Below are 15,693 nucleotides of genomic sequence, written 5' to 3'. Positions count from 1 at the left end.
TTTGCTGTGCTTTTGAAGCATTTATTTTTCAAGTAGCACCTTCAGTGGGTTGTTTTTTTGGTAGTTTTCGATTGTCAGCATGCATAAAAAGCCTGAACTTAAGGGAAAAGCTCAGCTGCAGACTGGGCCAGGTGGAACCACTGGAAGAGATTATTCGGTTTCAATGGACTTTATCTAAAACCCTTGGCAAAAATCTTTTAAGCCAATGTTTGCATTGAGTCAAACCAGTGATGTTGCTGTATTTAAAATCCCAGTGTGTTTTGAATGCAAGAATTCAATGAGAACAATATGCAGCCTAAGGTACATACCTAGACCATGAATAAGGTAGCCACTAATTAAACTCAGGTTTCTTCCACAGCCAAAATAGATGTTCATTGTGCCATGAAGATGGGCTTTACCAAGAAACGTTTTACTAGTTTGTGTGTCCTGGTTGGACAATGGTGTGCGTCCTGGCTACAGTAAATACCACCACCACAGGGAGAAGCTGTCCTGTTCCTGAGAAATCTTATTTGGAATTGCATGTCACTGAGCGCAAGAACTCCAGGAGCACAGTGACCAATTTGCCGAGTGTACTGTGGTTGCCTTAATACCTGGGGGAAAACAGCCAGACACTGTAGATCCTGTGAGTAATCTGCACAGTGATTCTCATAAGGCCATAAATACAGCTTTTAACATGTTAAGTCTGAAAGCTGCCTTTTGAAAATGGTCTTTAAAGTAACAAAAGCAATGTTAATGGAGTCAGTGGAGAATTTTAAAAAATATGAGCAATGTTAAATGAGTTGTTTGCATGATTTGAGAAGCCTGACTTGAAGGTGCACTTTAGTCTTATTATTCCTAGTTGAGGGAAAAACACCTGATTGGAAATAAATGTTTTGTAATTGAAGCAAATGCTTGCTTTTAAGGGGGAAAAAAAATGTGTCTGTCCTGTTTAGCTTATCTTTTTAGGATTTTGTTCCATGGGGAGGGTGATTGCTACCCCTCCCTTCCATGATTGGCACTCACACATATGCTTCAAAGAGCAATAATTAAAAATAACTTTTACTTGTTTTCAAAAAAAGAAAGAAAAAAAAAGAGACTCCTTAGTACAGTATTCGACTCTAAATTCCAGGCACAGTGATGGCACCAGAACCTCTGCAGACAAGCAAAGATCTGCTTTCAAAGCACCAGCAGGTCTGGATTGTCAGGTGGGTCTTGATTTTGATACTGATCATTTGTTACCAATTTATTAGGAGGGTAATGGTGAAAGCTCATGCTGGACCTCAGCCATGTGCAGCGTTCCTGACACACCAACATACTAAGACATGGTAAGTGTCCCTTTCTGCTCCAGTCAGCTGCAGCCTCTGAAAGTACAGACTGAAGCCAAGAAATGGTTTAAGCACTTGCTTTTGACTCCTATTGCCTTTTGCTGAAAGTTTGATATTTAGAACACTAACTACATCCCCATACCAACATGTGGCAGCTTTCTCCCAACTTCAAGTCATGCAGCATAGAAGGCAAGATGGCCAGAAATACAGAGCATCTTCATTTTACAACACTGTGATCCCACACTGCTCCAGACAGTTTTTTCTGATCCTTTACCATCAGAAGACAGATTTAAGACTTGAACTGTAAATAGCAGTAACTGGTGGTCTTTTTGGGGAAGCAAATCCATAGGGATTATGGAAATAAAACGCTGTGCAGTCCTTGTATATACTTACTGCTCATACCATTACTCACCAGCCTTCCATTTGTGACTTCTACAGCAATGGCACTGAGTTACCTCTGCCCAGAGTCCTGGGAAAGTATCAGCTTCAAGAGACTTCTGCACCTTGGCAGTGCCCCCGTGCTGGCAACTTATGTAAACGAAGTCAGGTGTGTGTGAGTTCAGAAAATGCAAGGAATGAAAAAGCTGCCTGGTACCTGACCCCCTGGGAGAGCAGGCAGGAAATCCCCACTGCTGCCCAGGCTAGGGAATCTCCTGTTGCAGCCTGCCAGCCTGATACTTCCACAGGTATAATGTAATGTGAGCCCAGCTTCAAGGAGAATTGCAATTGAAGCCCTGTGGGGAGCTGTCTCTATGAATTAATGACAGCTGCAGCCAGGAGAGTGCAGAACTGCAGTGCTGAGGAGAAGGAAGAGGTGAAAGAGGCAAAATGCAAGCGCCCAGATCTCCTTGTGGGGTGCCGGCAGTGGGAGGCTGGGGGGATTCCAGGAACAATCTCTGCATCTCGCTTGGCCACCCACAAACAAGTGGCGTGGGGGGAGACTCTGCAATAGCTTCTGTTGTGCCAAGCAGAAGTCGGTGGGCCTGATTTCGGGATAAGAAGATGACTTACATTGCCCGAGGCAGAGCATGAGCCTGTGGTGCTGGTGTGGGAGCGGTCAGTGGCAGCAGCAGCACATCCTGCCTGTCTGACAGTGTCCTGGCAGCAACTGAGAGATTTTTAGACACAGTGGCTTGTTTAGAACCATTTAACACTCACTGCGATGTGTGGGAGTCACTGCTGGACCAGGAGCTGCTGTTTCAGCATCTTAAGAACTAAATTGAAGGATTTTAATTATTTTGTTTTAAACCCCAGCCTCATTTTCTTCACTGGGGCGTTATGGTGGGGGACTTTTGCATGTGGAATTAATTAAGGAACAGAGGGCCGCAGGAGTTAATGCAAATGTACTCTGCAAAAATATCTACTTCGTGCTTGTGAGAGCTGCATTTAATAAGTAGAAGGGTGTTCTCCCTGCTTTGAGAATTCATGGCAACCATCTGAATAAATTTTTAAAAATAAACTCAGAGCAGCATTGCAAAGCTAATCTTCTGTGCCTGGAGGGAGCCCACATAGACATTAAAGAATAATCAGCCTGTAGGAATCATGCAACCTCTGGGATTCACAAAAGGCTCTCAAGAAGCAGCACTTGAATTTCACTGCTAAATGAAGAGAGGCATTAAAGGTTATCAGAGATTCTAAAATACCACATGAGCCTGGAAGCTGAGTCATCTCATAGATAAATCCACGGAGAGAGAATTATGGACTGCACTGATAGTCTTGATTTAGAGAATAAGAGACATTTCTAAAAATGTGCATAAAGAGCCAGAGGTCTTTCTAATGGGCTCAGCCCATGGTGGAAGAGCAAGAACATCCCAAACTACGTCAAAAGGGAACCATTTGTGAAACAGTCTCTCTAGAGATCCCTGCCCTGGCAGCTCCTGATGGTATGGCTGGTGCCTGCAGGACCCCCATCTGAGCTTCAGCTGCTCCCTGCTGAGTGCAGGGTCAGTATCGTGTCACCTGATGTCACAGTGGCTACTTGGACAGGTCTCAGCTGGTCTGGTCCAGAGCTGATCCCAGCCTGGAGTGGAGCTGTAGTTCTTTGTTGCAAAGAGGAAAACTACCATGGGAGAGTGGCGGAAGAAAATACAACATAAAAATAATGGTGAGAAAGTCTGTCTGTACTGCTGCAGTTTGTTACTGTGACCATACTGGTGAATCTTATTGGTGTGACCATCTGCCTCATGCAGGAGCCTGTAGGTGAGGACACAGGGGAGGGCCTGGCACCCCAATACCACGACCTCACATCAAGGGCTTGTGCATTTGGGTATTGTGTTCTATTCAGTGGAAATGAAGGTTTGTGTCAGCTGTGACTCCACAGTGCTTGCTGTGCTTCTCAGCTAGAGTCTCTTACCTTGTCTGGAGGGTCTCAATGTGATAGATATGGATGATTTTCCTCTTGGGAAATGGTGATCTGGGTTTGGCTGGGAACTCACGCTTTCAGGTGAAGAAAAGGAGTAATGCTCTACCTGGGACAAACATAGAGCAGAAGTTCTACCGAGAAAGGGAAAGATTAACATTGCCAGCATAATTTTTATTGTGCACATCTCTATTTTCTCTTCATAGAAAGGGAAGAAGATGTACTAAAGCTGTGCTAATATTAACAGCTAGTATTTTGCCTGGTTCAGGGTTACGCATACAGTGTAAAGGCTCAATGGGCTTAATGACTTGCTTTGTCTTTTAAATTACTGAAATAAACCTCAAAACTGGAATAGAAATATTCTTCATTAGGATGCAGGGTTTTTGATCTGTGTTGCCCTGCTCTGTCCCTGCTCTCCCCCTGCAGCAAACAAACACCACACTGTGCCCGTGCTACATGCTGGCCAAGTCCCTGTTAATAACCTCTTAATTTGGTGAGTCCCACAACAGTACAAACGACTGGAAAGGGCAAAAACTGCCATGTTGCCATTTTACTCAGATTAATATGCATATTGGGAGGCAAATACATCCAATACTCCTCAGAACAAAACGTGCCAAGGAACAGACAAACCAAATTATCCTTAGCAGGCAGACTGAGCCAGGGTCAAGGAAACACTAACTGTGCTGATCCCTAGGTCATGCTGGAAACATGAAGAGAGGGAGCAAGACATGAGCAGTGGGGAATTAGGGGACTGTCTAGAAATGCTTCCTCTACCTCCAGCTGGTGGCTGCAACTCCCATTTATTTTCTGGAGTTACTGTGACTCTTCGACTGGACTGTGGGTTTGTGAAGAAGCTGAAATCTCATTAAGACGCCTATGCAGTGCAGGAGTGGCATTTCCTGGGTTTTCATAGTCCACATTTCTGTGCAGCACTCACAAGGGAATGAAGACAGACAAAAATCTCTGTGAGCCTGACCACAACCACACTGCCTCACACTGCTCAAACAGCCACATCCAGGAGGACAAAGTCTGTCCCTTTGCGCAGAATCATGGTTTGAGGTTTGTTTGCAGAGCTCTTCATAGCAGGTTTTTGAGCTGATACTCCTCAGAACAAAACATGCCAAGGAACAGACAAACCAAATTATCCTTAGCAGGCAGACTGAGCCAGGGTCAAGGAAACATTAGCTGTGCTGATCCCTAGTGCTGCTGAACTAAAATGTGAGCTAGTTTTGTGTAGGTGGTCCACTGAAGGCACATTCACAGGGTGGGGGAATGACACTGCTCATGCTGCCTACAGGTCTAAAAACATTATCTTGATTTCAGTTTGCATATCAGTACTGACTGTGTGCTTTAAAGAAGCGACCAAGGTGATTATCTCCATTTTATAACAGGAAAACTGAGACATGGTGAGAGGGCAGGCTAGTAACCAAGGCAAATTACCACTGAGCTGCTGAGTCCTGCTCCTGTGCCTGATCTGTGCCTTCCATGTCCAGCCTTCCCCACCACTAAGCCCTCTCCAGGGGGCAGGAGCAGAGCCAGGGGTCCTCAGGTTTTTTGGTTTTTACCTTTCCTGCTATTAACTTTGATGGTGCCTAAGGCAGCTCCCAGCTCTGGGCTGGGACTCAAAGGCTGCATGCCTAGCCCATGGCACAGCTCCTGCCCCGGGCCAGTGTGCTGAGGGGAGCCCAGTCCTCCTCTCAGCTGTTCCTGTGAAAATATCCTGGCTAAACTTCACAGCTATCACTCGTTCAGGTGAAAATCCTACTACATTCAGCCAGATTTGGGCTTGAAAATGAGAATTAAGGAGAATCAGTCAAGCTGAGGGATTCATAAAACAGTCCTGCTTTAACCTCTTGCAGGAAAATGCTCTCATGATCACTCATTTCCCTACAGTGTCCCTTCCCACAGTTTAAAGGGCAACATTGGAACCTAAAACACAGCCAGGCTGATGGACTGGTTTTACTTCAAACTAAAGGCACTATATATATCTGTAAGATGACAGCAGTGCATTCTCAATACCTCTCAGTATTTGTCTGCACCCGAAGTTGTACGGAACTGCGTGTACTCATCCCAGCCTGCCTAAATACTATCTTTTCCTTCATCGGCTCAACAAGGAGGAGGAATGAGCTGAGTCACTGCACAAACTTGCTGGCAGAGCCTGGCCCGGCCCATCCCACCCACAGCACCTGGCCTTGTGAGCTCCCCATCTTTGTGTCACCACCATCCTGCCAAGCCTCCAGCACTCCCTGGGGAACACTGGAAGAGGGCTCTTGCTGCTGGGCATTTTTCTATCACAACAGCTAATCGCTGCTGCGATGCCTCTGAGGAAGGAGCAGTGCAGAATTTCCTTGATAATACATGTTGCAATGAATCTTATCTCAGCTGTGACTTCTTTAACAGAACAATAGAGAAGCAATGAAACCTTCTCCCTACTTTCCCGGGGGTGAAATCACAACCACACTCTCCAAGTTAGTCAGGTGGGGTTTTTAAACACAAAACACTCCATCCTTGAATCCTGTCTCTGGCTCATGTAGGCTTGACTCTGAATGAGCACTAAAGTTCATAGAGCTATGGTGTTTGGACAGGTATCAAGCTTATACCCATAATTATTGAACAAACTTCTCCGTAAGTCCAAGCCAAACTGGAGTGTTTGCAATTCCCACAGAAACAGAATGCTTTCACCAGGCAGTGTCAGTGCCTCAGAGGTAACATGAATGCACATACACACTTCTATGGTTTCAGGAAATTTTTTTTTTAAATTATTAAAATATTTTTTTTTAAAAAGTCGTTTATGTCAGTACACTTGGAAAGACATTTTAAAACAGAGCCCTTTTTTTCCAGGAACTCTGCAAGCTGACAGAGTGCAGCACAAATCAAGGCTCCAAAGGATCAAGCTGGTCAATGGTCGCACCAACAGCTAGAGAGCAAACTGGACTTTATTTTTTTAAACCCTACTCCAGATACAGAAATCATGAGGTGCTTGATCATTAACCTTTGCTTAACAACTTAATTAGTTAAATACAGAAGCAGACCCATCCAGAATAATCCAGTCTCTTCCTAGAACTGGATCTGACCTGGCTGCAACCTCTGATTACACTCCCGACGAATGTCACCAACTCCAGGAACTTCAGGGAGAGTGTTTTGAAGTAAAGAGGGCAGTGCCTCCATCTTCAGTCCTACAGCATTCCTTGTGTGTGTTTGGGACAAGTCAATTAGAACCAATTACAAGTACTAGGTTTAATGCAAGGCGGAAAAACTGAAAACATTCCTGAAGCCACTGACTTGGAAGGAAAGGCAAAGCATGCAAACAAGTGTTTCAGTGCAGAAACCCAAACAGAGCCACTGCAGCACTGCTCTCACCTTCAGCACCTCTCAATGATACAGGTTTCTAGTCACAGTTTTAGAGAAAACATGCTGGTTTAGCAGACTTGCCCCAGAAGTTGGACAGTTTCTGTTCATAGCTCTGCCTCTTTGCATTAACTTTAACCAAGCAGTAATTAAAAAAATAATAATCTTACTGCAAATAAATTATTTAACCTGCAGTTACCATGCTTTTTGAGCTACGTCTAGTTCTATATATAGAACAATTATGTTTATCATATAAAAGAAGAAGAAGAGTTAGTTTTAGGTCAATTATTCCCACTGTTGAAATAAACACTGCTTCAAGAGGTCATGCAGAGGTTCTGTCATGAAACACCTAACATTACATAAAGCCCAATGTTTATAGATATTTATTTTAAATAGGTCAAAAAGAAAGGCCAAGTTTTAAACAAAAATAATCAGACATACAAGCCTAACTTTGTTTCCAGTAGGCTACTCAGAAACTCTGACGGATCCAATTCCCAGTTTTTCAGCTCAGTTTTTCACTATCAAATATCAAGAAGGTTTTTATTCAGATTAAGTTGACTGAACTACAGTAAAGTTTAAATGTTCACAGTATCATCAAGACATGTGGTTAAGTACCACCTGGTCAAAAAGTCTTTCAGGAAGAGAGAAAAACAAATCACTAGCCAGCTTTCAAACTGAGGTAGACAAGTCACGGTGACTCGAGCGCTGAAGGTCAGGGTCTATCCTTTTAAGTAATTCATCTAATAAAATGCATCAGACAACAATTGAGATTGTTATGTTAGTATTTCTGATAGTGAGAAACTTTGTTTTGAAAAAGTATGCAATTTTTGTAAATAGAAATATCCTTCTTCTGCTACCAAAATAATCAGAAACATTATAGAAAACTATGCATCTTTCCTCCGATAATTTAATCCTGCTAGATAACAGGCCTTGTTAAAATAGCCAGCTACCAGCTTGCTGTTCACAGTGTAAAATACGCAATCCTTCACCTTGTTTCTGCTCTCCAGCTGAGGAACACAGATCAAGAAGGCTGCACCTCAGGCATTTTCACCTGTCTACACACACATAAGTTGTTTTAGTTTTTCAACCAGTAAGTATAAAGTTTGTGGTCTCCACCAATACATCAGCACAATGGTATATACAGCATGGATAGCACTTCTTGGCAGCTCCCTTTCCACAGGCATATGGAGCCAGGCTTCATGCTGTGGACTTTGGATGTAGACCCTATCACTGATTCAGTTAAACATCCAAAAAGACAGACGCGGAGAGAAAAAATCCAAACTGCTTCTGCAAGAGAAAGCTGAGACACCAGCTGTGCTATTAAACCATTTTGATCACAGTAAGGCGGAGGCTAGTGGCCAAAGAACAGCTCAGAAACGGGTCTGCGTTTCACGACAACCTCTTCCTCCTCCTCCGTTACCTCAGAGAGTGAGGAATATGAAGGGAAGCCCCCTCTGGTCTTTGGCTTCCTCCTTGGGCCCGTAGTGGCAGCTAGAAGCTTGTTTAAAGTGGAAGGCTTCCTTAAACCTTTGGTGAGATCGTAGAAAGCCATGTCATCAGATATGACCCCCAGAAAAGTGCTAGTGGAGCTCAAGATTGAAGCCGCAAGCTTTGTGGACTTCTTGATGGGCATGGAGTGCTCCATGTTTTGGGAAAGGCTAGGGTCCCCCAGCAAGCGCCTAATTGTAAGGGATGCCCCTTCCTTTAAGTACTGGTGTGGCTTCTTCCCGCTGTAGTCCCTCAGGTCAATCTTGGCATGGTAGCTGTAGACGAGCATGGTGATGATCTTCTCCTGGCCGTGTATGGCAGCCAGGTGCAGTGCCGTGTAGCCACCATGCGACCTGGCATCCACATTGACACGGGACCCGCCCTTCTCGGCCGCTCGGATGATGTTGGTCACCATGTCGCAGTTGCCGCTCTTAGCGGCCCAGTGCAGGGCGGTGAAGCCGGAGATAAAGTCCCTGCGAGCCGCCAGGCTGGCGTCGCCCAGAAGCAGCCCGTGGAGCTGCTGTGTCCACTGCCCGTCGGCCGCCAGCACCAGCCACTGGTGCTCCGCCTGCTCCAGGGGCACCACCGTCTCCTCGCTGGCCCGGTGGTTCTTGGGCCCCCTCCGCAGCCCGGGCGAGCGGGACCCGGTCTCCTCGTCAGGCGGTGGGGGGGACAGCGGGGTGACTGCCTCCTCGGGCGGCCCTGGGGCAGCGGGAGGTAGCACCCAGCGGACGGGGAGCATGCAGGGCTTGGGCGGCGGCTCCCGCCGAGCTCCCCACGCGCCGCCGGGCAGAGGCACAGCGCCGCCGCCGCCCTGGAACAGGCCCCGCAGCTCGGCCACGGCCCGCGGCCCGGGCGGCTCCTCGGGGGACGTCCCGACGGGGTCCGAGTCGGGGAAGGAAATCGGGACAGGGGCAGCGCGCAGCTGCCGCTTCAGCACCACAAACTTGACGCCGTCGATCTCCTTCACCGTGGCCACGGCGTTCACCGCCGCCTTGAACCGCTCCCGCCGCGCCGCCCGCCCCTCTGCCTCCCCGGCACCGGCACCGGGCCCGCTGGCCTCCAGCAACGGCCGGAAGGCGCTAACCAGCTCGGTGTTGCACACCCGCCCGCCGCGCTCCCTCAGGAAGCCCATCACTGCCTCCGCGCTGATGTCGAACTCCGCCATCCCGCCGCCACAGGTGGTGGTGGTGGAGCTGCCGCCGCGCCTGCCGCCTCGGCGCAGCGTAGGATGCCGGGAGCCTGCAGAGATGGCCAGGGCTCGCGGGCGGGAGACACCTGCTACTGCCAGCGACTCCCCCGCGACCGCTCCCGCGGAGGTGCTCGGCCCTCCCCGCCCCGCCCACGGAGCGCAGTGGCCCCGGCGCCGGTCTCGCCCCGCCCGCGGGGCGGTGGCTGCCGGGAGGGTCCGGCCCGGGCAGTTGGGCGCGGGGAGCGGCGGTACCGGGCGGCGGCTGACACGGAGCCGGCCTCGATCCGAGAGTGAGTGGGAGCAGGAGGGAGGGCACGGAGGCTCCTCGGGTGGGACCGAACGCTTCATCCATTTACTCGTCTTCCAGCTTCCTGAAACGATTTTTTGGTTTGGGGTGGGTTTTTTTGTTGTTTTTTTTTTTTTTTGTTTTGTTTTGTTTTGTTTTGCTTTTTTGTTTTGTTTCAGTAGCAAGTAAGTGGAGCAGCAGTGGGTAGAAATACTCTGCAAGGTTCGGTCTCCATTCCTGGAAAAGCCTCAGGTGTTCTGCAGGACCTGTGATCCTGCTGGGCAAGAGGCTGATGCCTTAAAATTAGAAGATGGGTGGATGGGTCAGTCTTCTGAAATATACTCACCTCTACATGATACTATGTATTATCATACATATATATATATGTAATCATACATTATTATCTGTGTCTTTTACCTATATTGCATCAACAATGTAGATGTACATGTCTATTTAAACAGTGAAATATTTACAGCATGGCTGCATCTGTTCATGTCCGCCAGGAGAAGAGAGAGCTTCTCTTTTTATAGAGAAGCTCTCTCTGCTGTCTTATCAATTACTTGTGCTTAAGCATTTAACATTACTGTTCGCTGCTCTACAGGAGAAAATAAATCTCAGACAAATGCTTTTCCCCAGGCAAAGTAGGAGGACTGAGGACCTCTTGGACAGATGTTCAGCCTGCAAACTTGTTTTCTCCTCCTCTGAGTGTTGCACTTAAGATCACTAAATTGATGCCTGAACAGTTTGTCTAGGAGAAGAAAGAGCAGGAGAGACTGAGAACAGAGTGAACAGTCAGAGTGTTATGAAGACAGATAAAAGTAACTGTATGAGGATGGATAAGAAAAAACAAATAGATTTGGAGTTGTTTTCACTGTTTTAGAACTTAATAAAATGGAATATCCTTTTATGACCAAGTGACCTGGCTAGTGGATGAGGGGAAGTCTGTGGGTGTAGTCTACCTGGACTTCAGCAAAGCCTTCAGTACTGTCTCCCACAGCATTTTCCTGGAGATGCTGGCAGCCCACAGCTTGGAGCCCACTCTTCTCTAAAGGGTTAAAAACTGCCTGGATGACTGGGCCCAGAGAGTGGTGGTGAATGGTGCCACATTCATTTGGTGACTGGTCACTAGTGGGGTTCCCCAGAGCTCAGTATTGGGCCCAGTCCTGTATAATAATATCTTTATTAACGATCTGGACAAGGGGCTGGAGAGCACCCTCAATAAATTCGCAGGTGACACCAAGTTGTGTGGGAGTGCTGCTGGAGGGTAAGAAGGCTCTGCAAAGGGATCTGGACAGGCTGGATTAATGGGCTGAGGCAAATGGTGTGAGGGTCAACAAGGTGAAGTGAGAGGTCACTTAAGCCACAGCAACCCCCTGCAGAGCTCTATGCTGGGGGCAGAGTGGCTGGAAAGCGTCCTAGTGGAAAAGAACCTGGAGGTGCTGGTTGACAGTGGCTCAACATGAGCCCAAGTAGGCAAGAAGGCCAGTGGTATCCTCGCCTGTATCAGCAATAGTGTGGCCAGCAGGACCAGGGCAGTGATTGTCCCCCTCTACTCAGCACTGGTGAGACCACACTGCAGGTGCTGTGTTCGGTTCTGGGCCCCTCAGTTCAGGAAGGACATTGAGGTGCTGGACCTTTTTAGTCTGGGGAGACTTTATCACTCTACACATACCTGAAAGGAGGCTGTACCAAAGTGGGGTCTGGCCTCTTCTCGCAGGCAAACAGTGACAGGACAAGAGGAAATGGACTCAAGGTGCACAAGGGAAGGTTCAATTTGGGCATCAGAAGGAATTTCTTTACGGTAAAGATTTCAAACCCTGGAATGGTCTGCCCGGGGAGGTGGTGGGGTCACCATCCCCAAAGTGTTCAAGGAATGACTGGACATAGCACTTAGTGCTATAGTTTAGTAGATAAGGTGGTGTTTAGTCAAAGGCTGGACTTGATGATCTTGGACGTCTTTTCCAACTTTAATGATTCTATGATCAGTCTGCGCCAAAGTCTACAATTTGAAGGCAATGTGAGGTATGTCCTCCTCGCTGATGCTGACTTCCCTTCTGCCTCTTCAAACCTTTTACTGAGGGTAGAAGAGCCTCTTCCCACAGATTGCATTTGGCATTCTTTCCCCTTTTCTCTCCATCTTTGTGCAAATGTCTGTAAAACTATTTCATCATTTGCTAATGAGCTGGTGCCGAACCAGTTCCTCAAAATAATTTTGCTGCTCTAATGCTCTTTCACATAATAATAGTGTGTAATATTCTTGTAGTAGTTCTGTGTTTCTATGTCAATCGTACACCTCCTATTACTGCCTTTTCATGTGGCCTGAAGAGCAACCTTGCCCTCGCTGAGGCAGCCACTTGAGCAGTGTTCTGCAATGCTCTATAGCTCATGGCATTGCCTGCCCTATGTAGGGAGCTAAAAATGACCCTGCATCCAAATGCTAATTGCTGTGCCTTGCTTTCACTGTTCAGATCCTTACTAGAATCCCTTGCAGGTGTAAGAAAATCTCAGCAGTCTGTGATTTTTTGCATTGCAAACTTCCAGCTATACCCTAGGATTATAGTTCATATCTGCAACTGAGAGCGAGGAGGGAAAATGATTCAGAAGAACAGGCTCTTTTAAAAAACATTTTCTTACGTTACAAATGTTAAGGGAGAAGTTGTTCCAGTTGCTTGAGTTGGTTCAAGCAGGGGGGTGGGGGGGGCGTTCTCAAGCTCACTGCACTCCTTCCCTGCCTGCACAGCATCACACCCCTGCACCCCTGTATCCTTTGAGACCCACAACGGTGCTGTCACACCCCACCTGCCTTATTGTCAGCCCAGCACCATTCTTGCAGAGGGATCTCCCTGCACCAGGCTCCCAGGACACCTCACTGCTCTGCACCCATGCAGCCAAGCCTCTCTGGGGTCTTGCACTGGGTCAAGGTCCAAAAAGAGGGGAATTACTGAGACTGTTCCCCTCTGCAGATCCTGGCATTCCCCATGGCTGCAGAGCAGAAGGACACATACCCAGGAGGTCATAGGAGACAGGATGTTTACATGTGCACCTCATACCATGCGAAGTCTGAACTCATTTCTCTGGTTTAACTGCCCTGACACAATGACCTCTTTGCCCAGGTAATGCCTCCAGCCACCTGTTCCACACCACTCTCTTCACTGGCAACCCGTGGCATGTTGTTGTGCTCCTTTTCACAGTCTTTCAGTGGGTGTTAGTAACCTAACACATTAATCTCCTATACTATCTGAAATAAGAAAACAACACTTCTGGCTACTTACCTGTACCAGTTCCAGACCACAGCACAGGGTACATCCTGTTTGCCAGCCTTTCCCTTTAGCTGTTGATGCCCTTTGGTTGCCCACCATTCAGGATGAGTGCCAAGTATCAGAGGACCAGCTCCCAATGAGCCCTCTTAGTCTGCTGAGTGCTGGTCACACTGATCAGATTATGGAGCAGAAATTTAACCATTTGAATGAATGTTATAGATAATAAAATCCTGGAACATTATGGGTGTTATACTCATCAGTCATCCAAAATTTCCAGCCTTAAAAAAGCATGAGAAGTTTTGTCTCTTTCTGTGTCACTGAAAACCTACAAAGCAAATATTTCTTGTTGGGCTATTTACAGAATACTGTGGGTTGCTTTGTAGGAGATCTCAAGGCAACTGTCTTGATATTTTTCATTTACTGGCTGAGACAAAAACAATGTACAGAAGCCCATGATTAAATTAATTTACTACTACTTTTTTAAACACAAATATTGCAGTTTGCTATTTCTGCATCATAGGCTGTAGACAGCTGGCCTCTATTTATAACCATGTGACTGATGAGAGTTACCTTTCCTGTGAAGAAGTTTCTGAAACTTAAATTATTGTTATGTTGGGGTTTTAGGAGTTCTCCTTTTGTTTTCTTTTTCTCTTAAAGAATTTTCCCCATACATGTTGCCTGGGGGGACAAATTACTGGATACTTAGGGGAAACAAAAGACCTGGCCACAGAAGGTAGGGTGCAACTGGCTACTCTCTTTCACCTGGGGTTTTCTCATGTAGGGCAGGGGATACCGCGAGATTTGAATTGGGAAAAAGGGGTTGGGTACATCCCCTAGCTCTCTGGTTCTCCCAGCATCCAGAGAGAGAGGAGGGCTGCCATCGTTGTGGAGGGAGCTCGTCGCTGCTGCGGGCTTCTGCTTTCTGCTGCCTTTCTTCTACCATGAGTGGGGCTTGCTCGCTGGAGCGGCTGTTGCACCGGGACCCTAACACCCCACCTTACTAAAAGAGGGACCTTTTCACCATCTGCTCAGGTGCCTCAGGGAAAACCCCGAGATCCCAAGCCCGCTTTTCCCTGCCCCACTGGGAGCCGGGCCATGGCCGCTCTGCCCCCGCTGTTCCTTCGAGCCCTTGCTACTCTGTAGCCCCCACACATCCTGCCTGTCGGGACCTCTCGGGGTTCCCGCTGCAGCTCCGGAGTTTGATACATCTCGTCTGCCACCCGGGATTTGTGCTTGTCCCTGCTCTTCCAGCCTGCCATTCCAGCCTGCCATTCCAGCCTGCTGTTCCCGAGGGTCCAGCCGGACACCGGGATCGGCTGCCCAGGGGTTTGTGAAGCCTTTGTTCCATCCCTTCCCGGGATCTCAGGCCACCAGTGCCGCGTGCTCCCCGAGCTCGCTCCGGAGCGCCCCCTGCAGCCGCGGGGGAACCATCGCACCTGCCCTGCTCACCGGGAGCCGCCAGCGCCCCTGCCGGCTGCGAGCGGAACTGCACCCGAGGGGAAATAGCCTGACAGCCGAGAAGGCTGGGACTGGGTTTGTAATTGTTTGCTGTTACTGCCATAGTTATTGTTGTTTGTTTGACTTGTTATACATATATATACACACATATATATATTAGTAAAGAACTGTTATTCCTATTCCTCATACCTTTGCCTGAAAGCCCCTTAATTTAAAAATTATAATAATTCGGAGGGAAGGGGGTTACAGTTTCCATTTCAAGGGAGGCTCCTGCCTTCCTTGGCAGACACCTGTCTTTCAAACTGAGACACATTATTAGAGTGAAGTAAACTGCATAGTGAACCTGGGAGCTTTTCCCACCCCCTCATAGGAGGAAGGTAAAGGTTATATGACTAATTATCCACACCACACAAAACCAGGAATAAAGTGGGAGATCAAGCACGGTATCTAGTCAAAGCAAAGAAGTTTCTACTGCCCAAAACTGAAGGAAATGGTACCCTAGGTCTTGCTCTTCCCTGGATGATAGTCTCAGAGCCACAGGGAAGATGAGATGCCAGGCTGGAAAGCAAAAGAGGAAGAAAAGGGAATGTGGAGGATAGTCCCAGTCAGACAGGCTGCTGCTGCTTTGCAGAAAGGCGAAGCTTAGCTGCTAATGACTACAGATGGGACTCTTATCTCGAGGAAAACTTACTTTCCTCCAAAATGAAATCAGCGTTCCCTGAATAAACAGGATAACAAGGCCCATGATTTCTCACTTTTCTCGTTGATATTTTCATGTGAAACAAAGACCACACATTGTCAGGGATAGCAATAGCTCTTCCTTTGTTCCATGGAGAAATGCAGTAACCTTCCATAGATAAACAATTGAGCAAAAGTCTGTGAAGGGGAGGTGGGGGGGGGGGCTGATTATTTACAGATAAAAGGCGTTTTCTCGTAAATGAGAAGGATTCATCTCTAACTCAAGGACCTCAGTAACCAGTTCAGAAGACGCTTCTTAA

General features: G+C 47.4%; 1 protein-coding gene and 1 long non-coding RNA gene across 2 annotated transcripts; one reads left to right on the top strand and one right to left on the bottom strand.

Moving 5' to 3' along the window:
- Positions 1 to 6,581: 6,581 nt before the first annotated feature.
- Positions 6,582 to 9,852, bottom strand: SOWAHA (sosondowah ankyrin repeat domain family member A). Its single transcript, XM_032125242.1, has one exon. It carries the CDS (start codon positions 9,665 to 9,667, stop codon positions 8,363 to 8,365), a length of 1,305 nt encoding a protein of 434 aa, XP_031981133.1. The 5' UTR covers positions 9,668 to 9,852; the 3' UTR covers positions 6,582 to 8,362.
- A 10-nt stretch (positions 9,853 to 9,862) lies between these two features.
- Positions 9,863 to 13,478, top strand: LOC116451612. The gene is made up of 2 exons (XR_004243253.1): positions 9,863 to 9,981; positions 10,579 to 13,478. It is a non-coding gene; the product is annotated as an uncharacterized LOC116451612 (long non-coding RNA).
- Positions 13,479 to 15,693: the final 2,215 nt, after the last annotated feature.

This window comes from Corvus moneduloides, chromosome 15 (genome assembly GCF_009650955.1).
Source record: "Corvus moneduloides isolate bCorMon1 chromosome 15, bCorMon1.pri, whole genome shotgun sequence".
NCBI lineage: Eukaryota > Metazoa > Chordata > Aves > Passeriformes > Corvidae > Corvus > Corvus moneduloides.
Note: the sequence above shows the minus strand (reverse complement) of the source record. Positions and strands in the feature narration are given on the sequence as shown.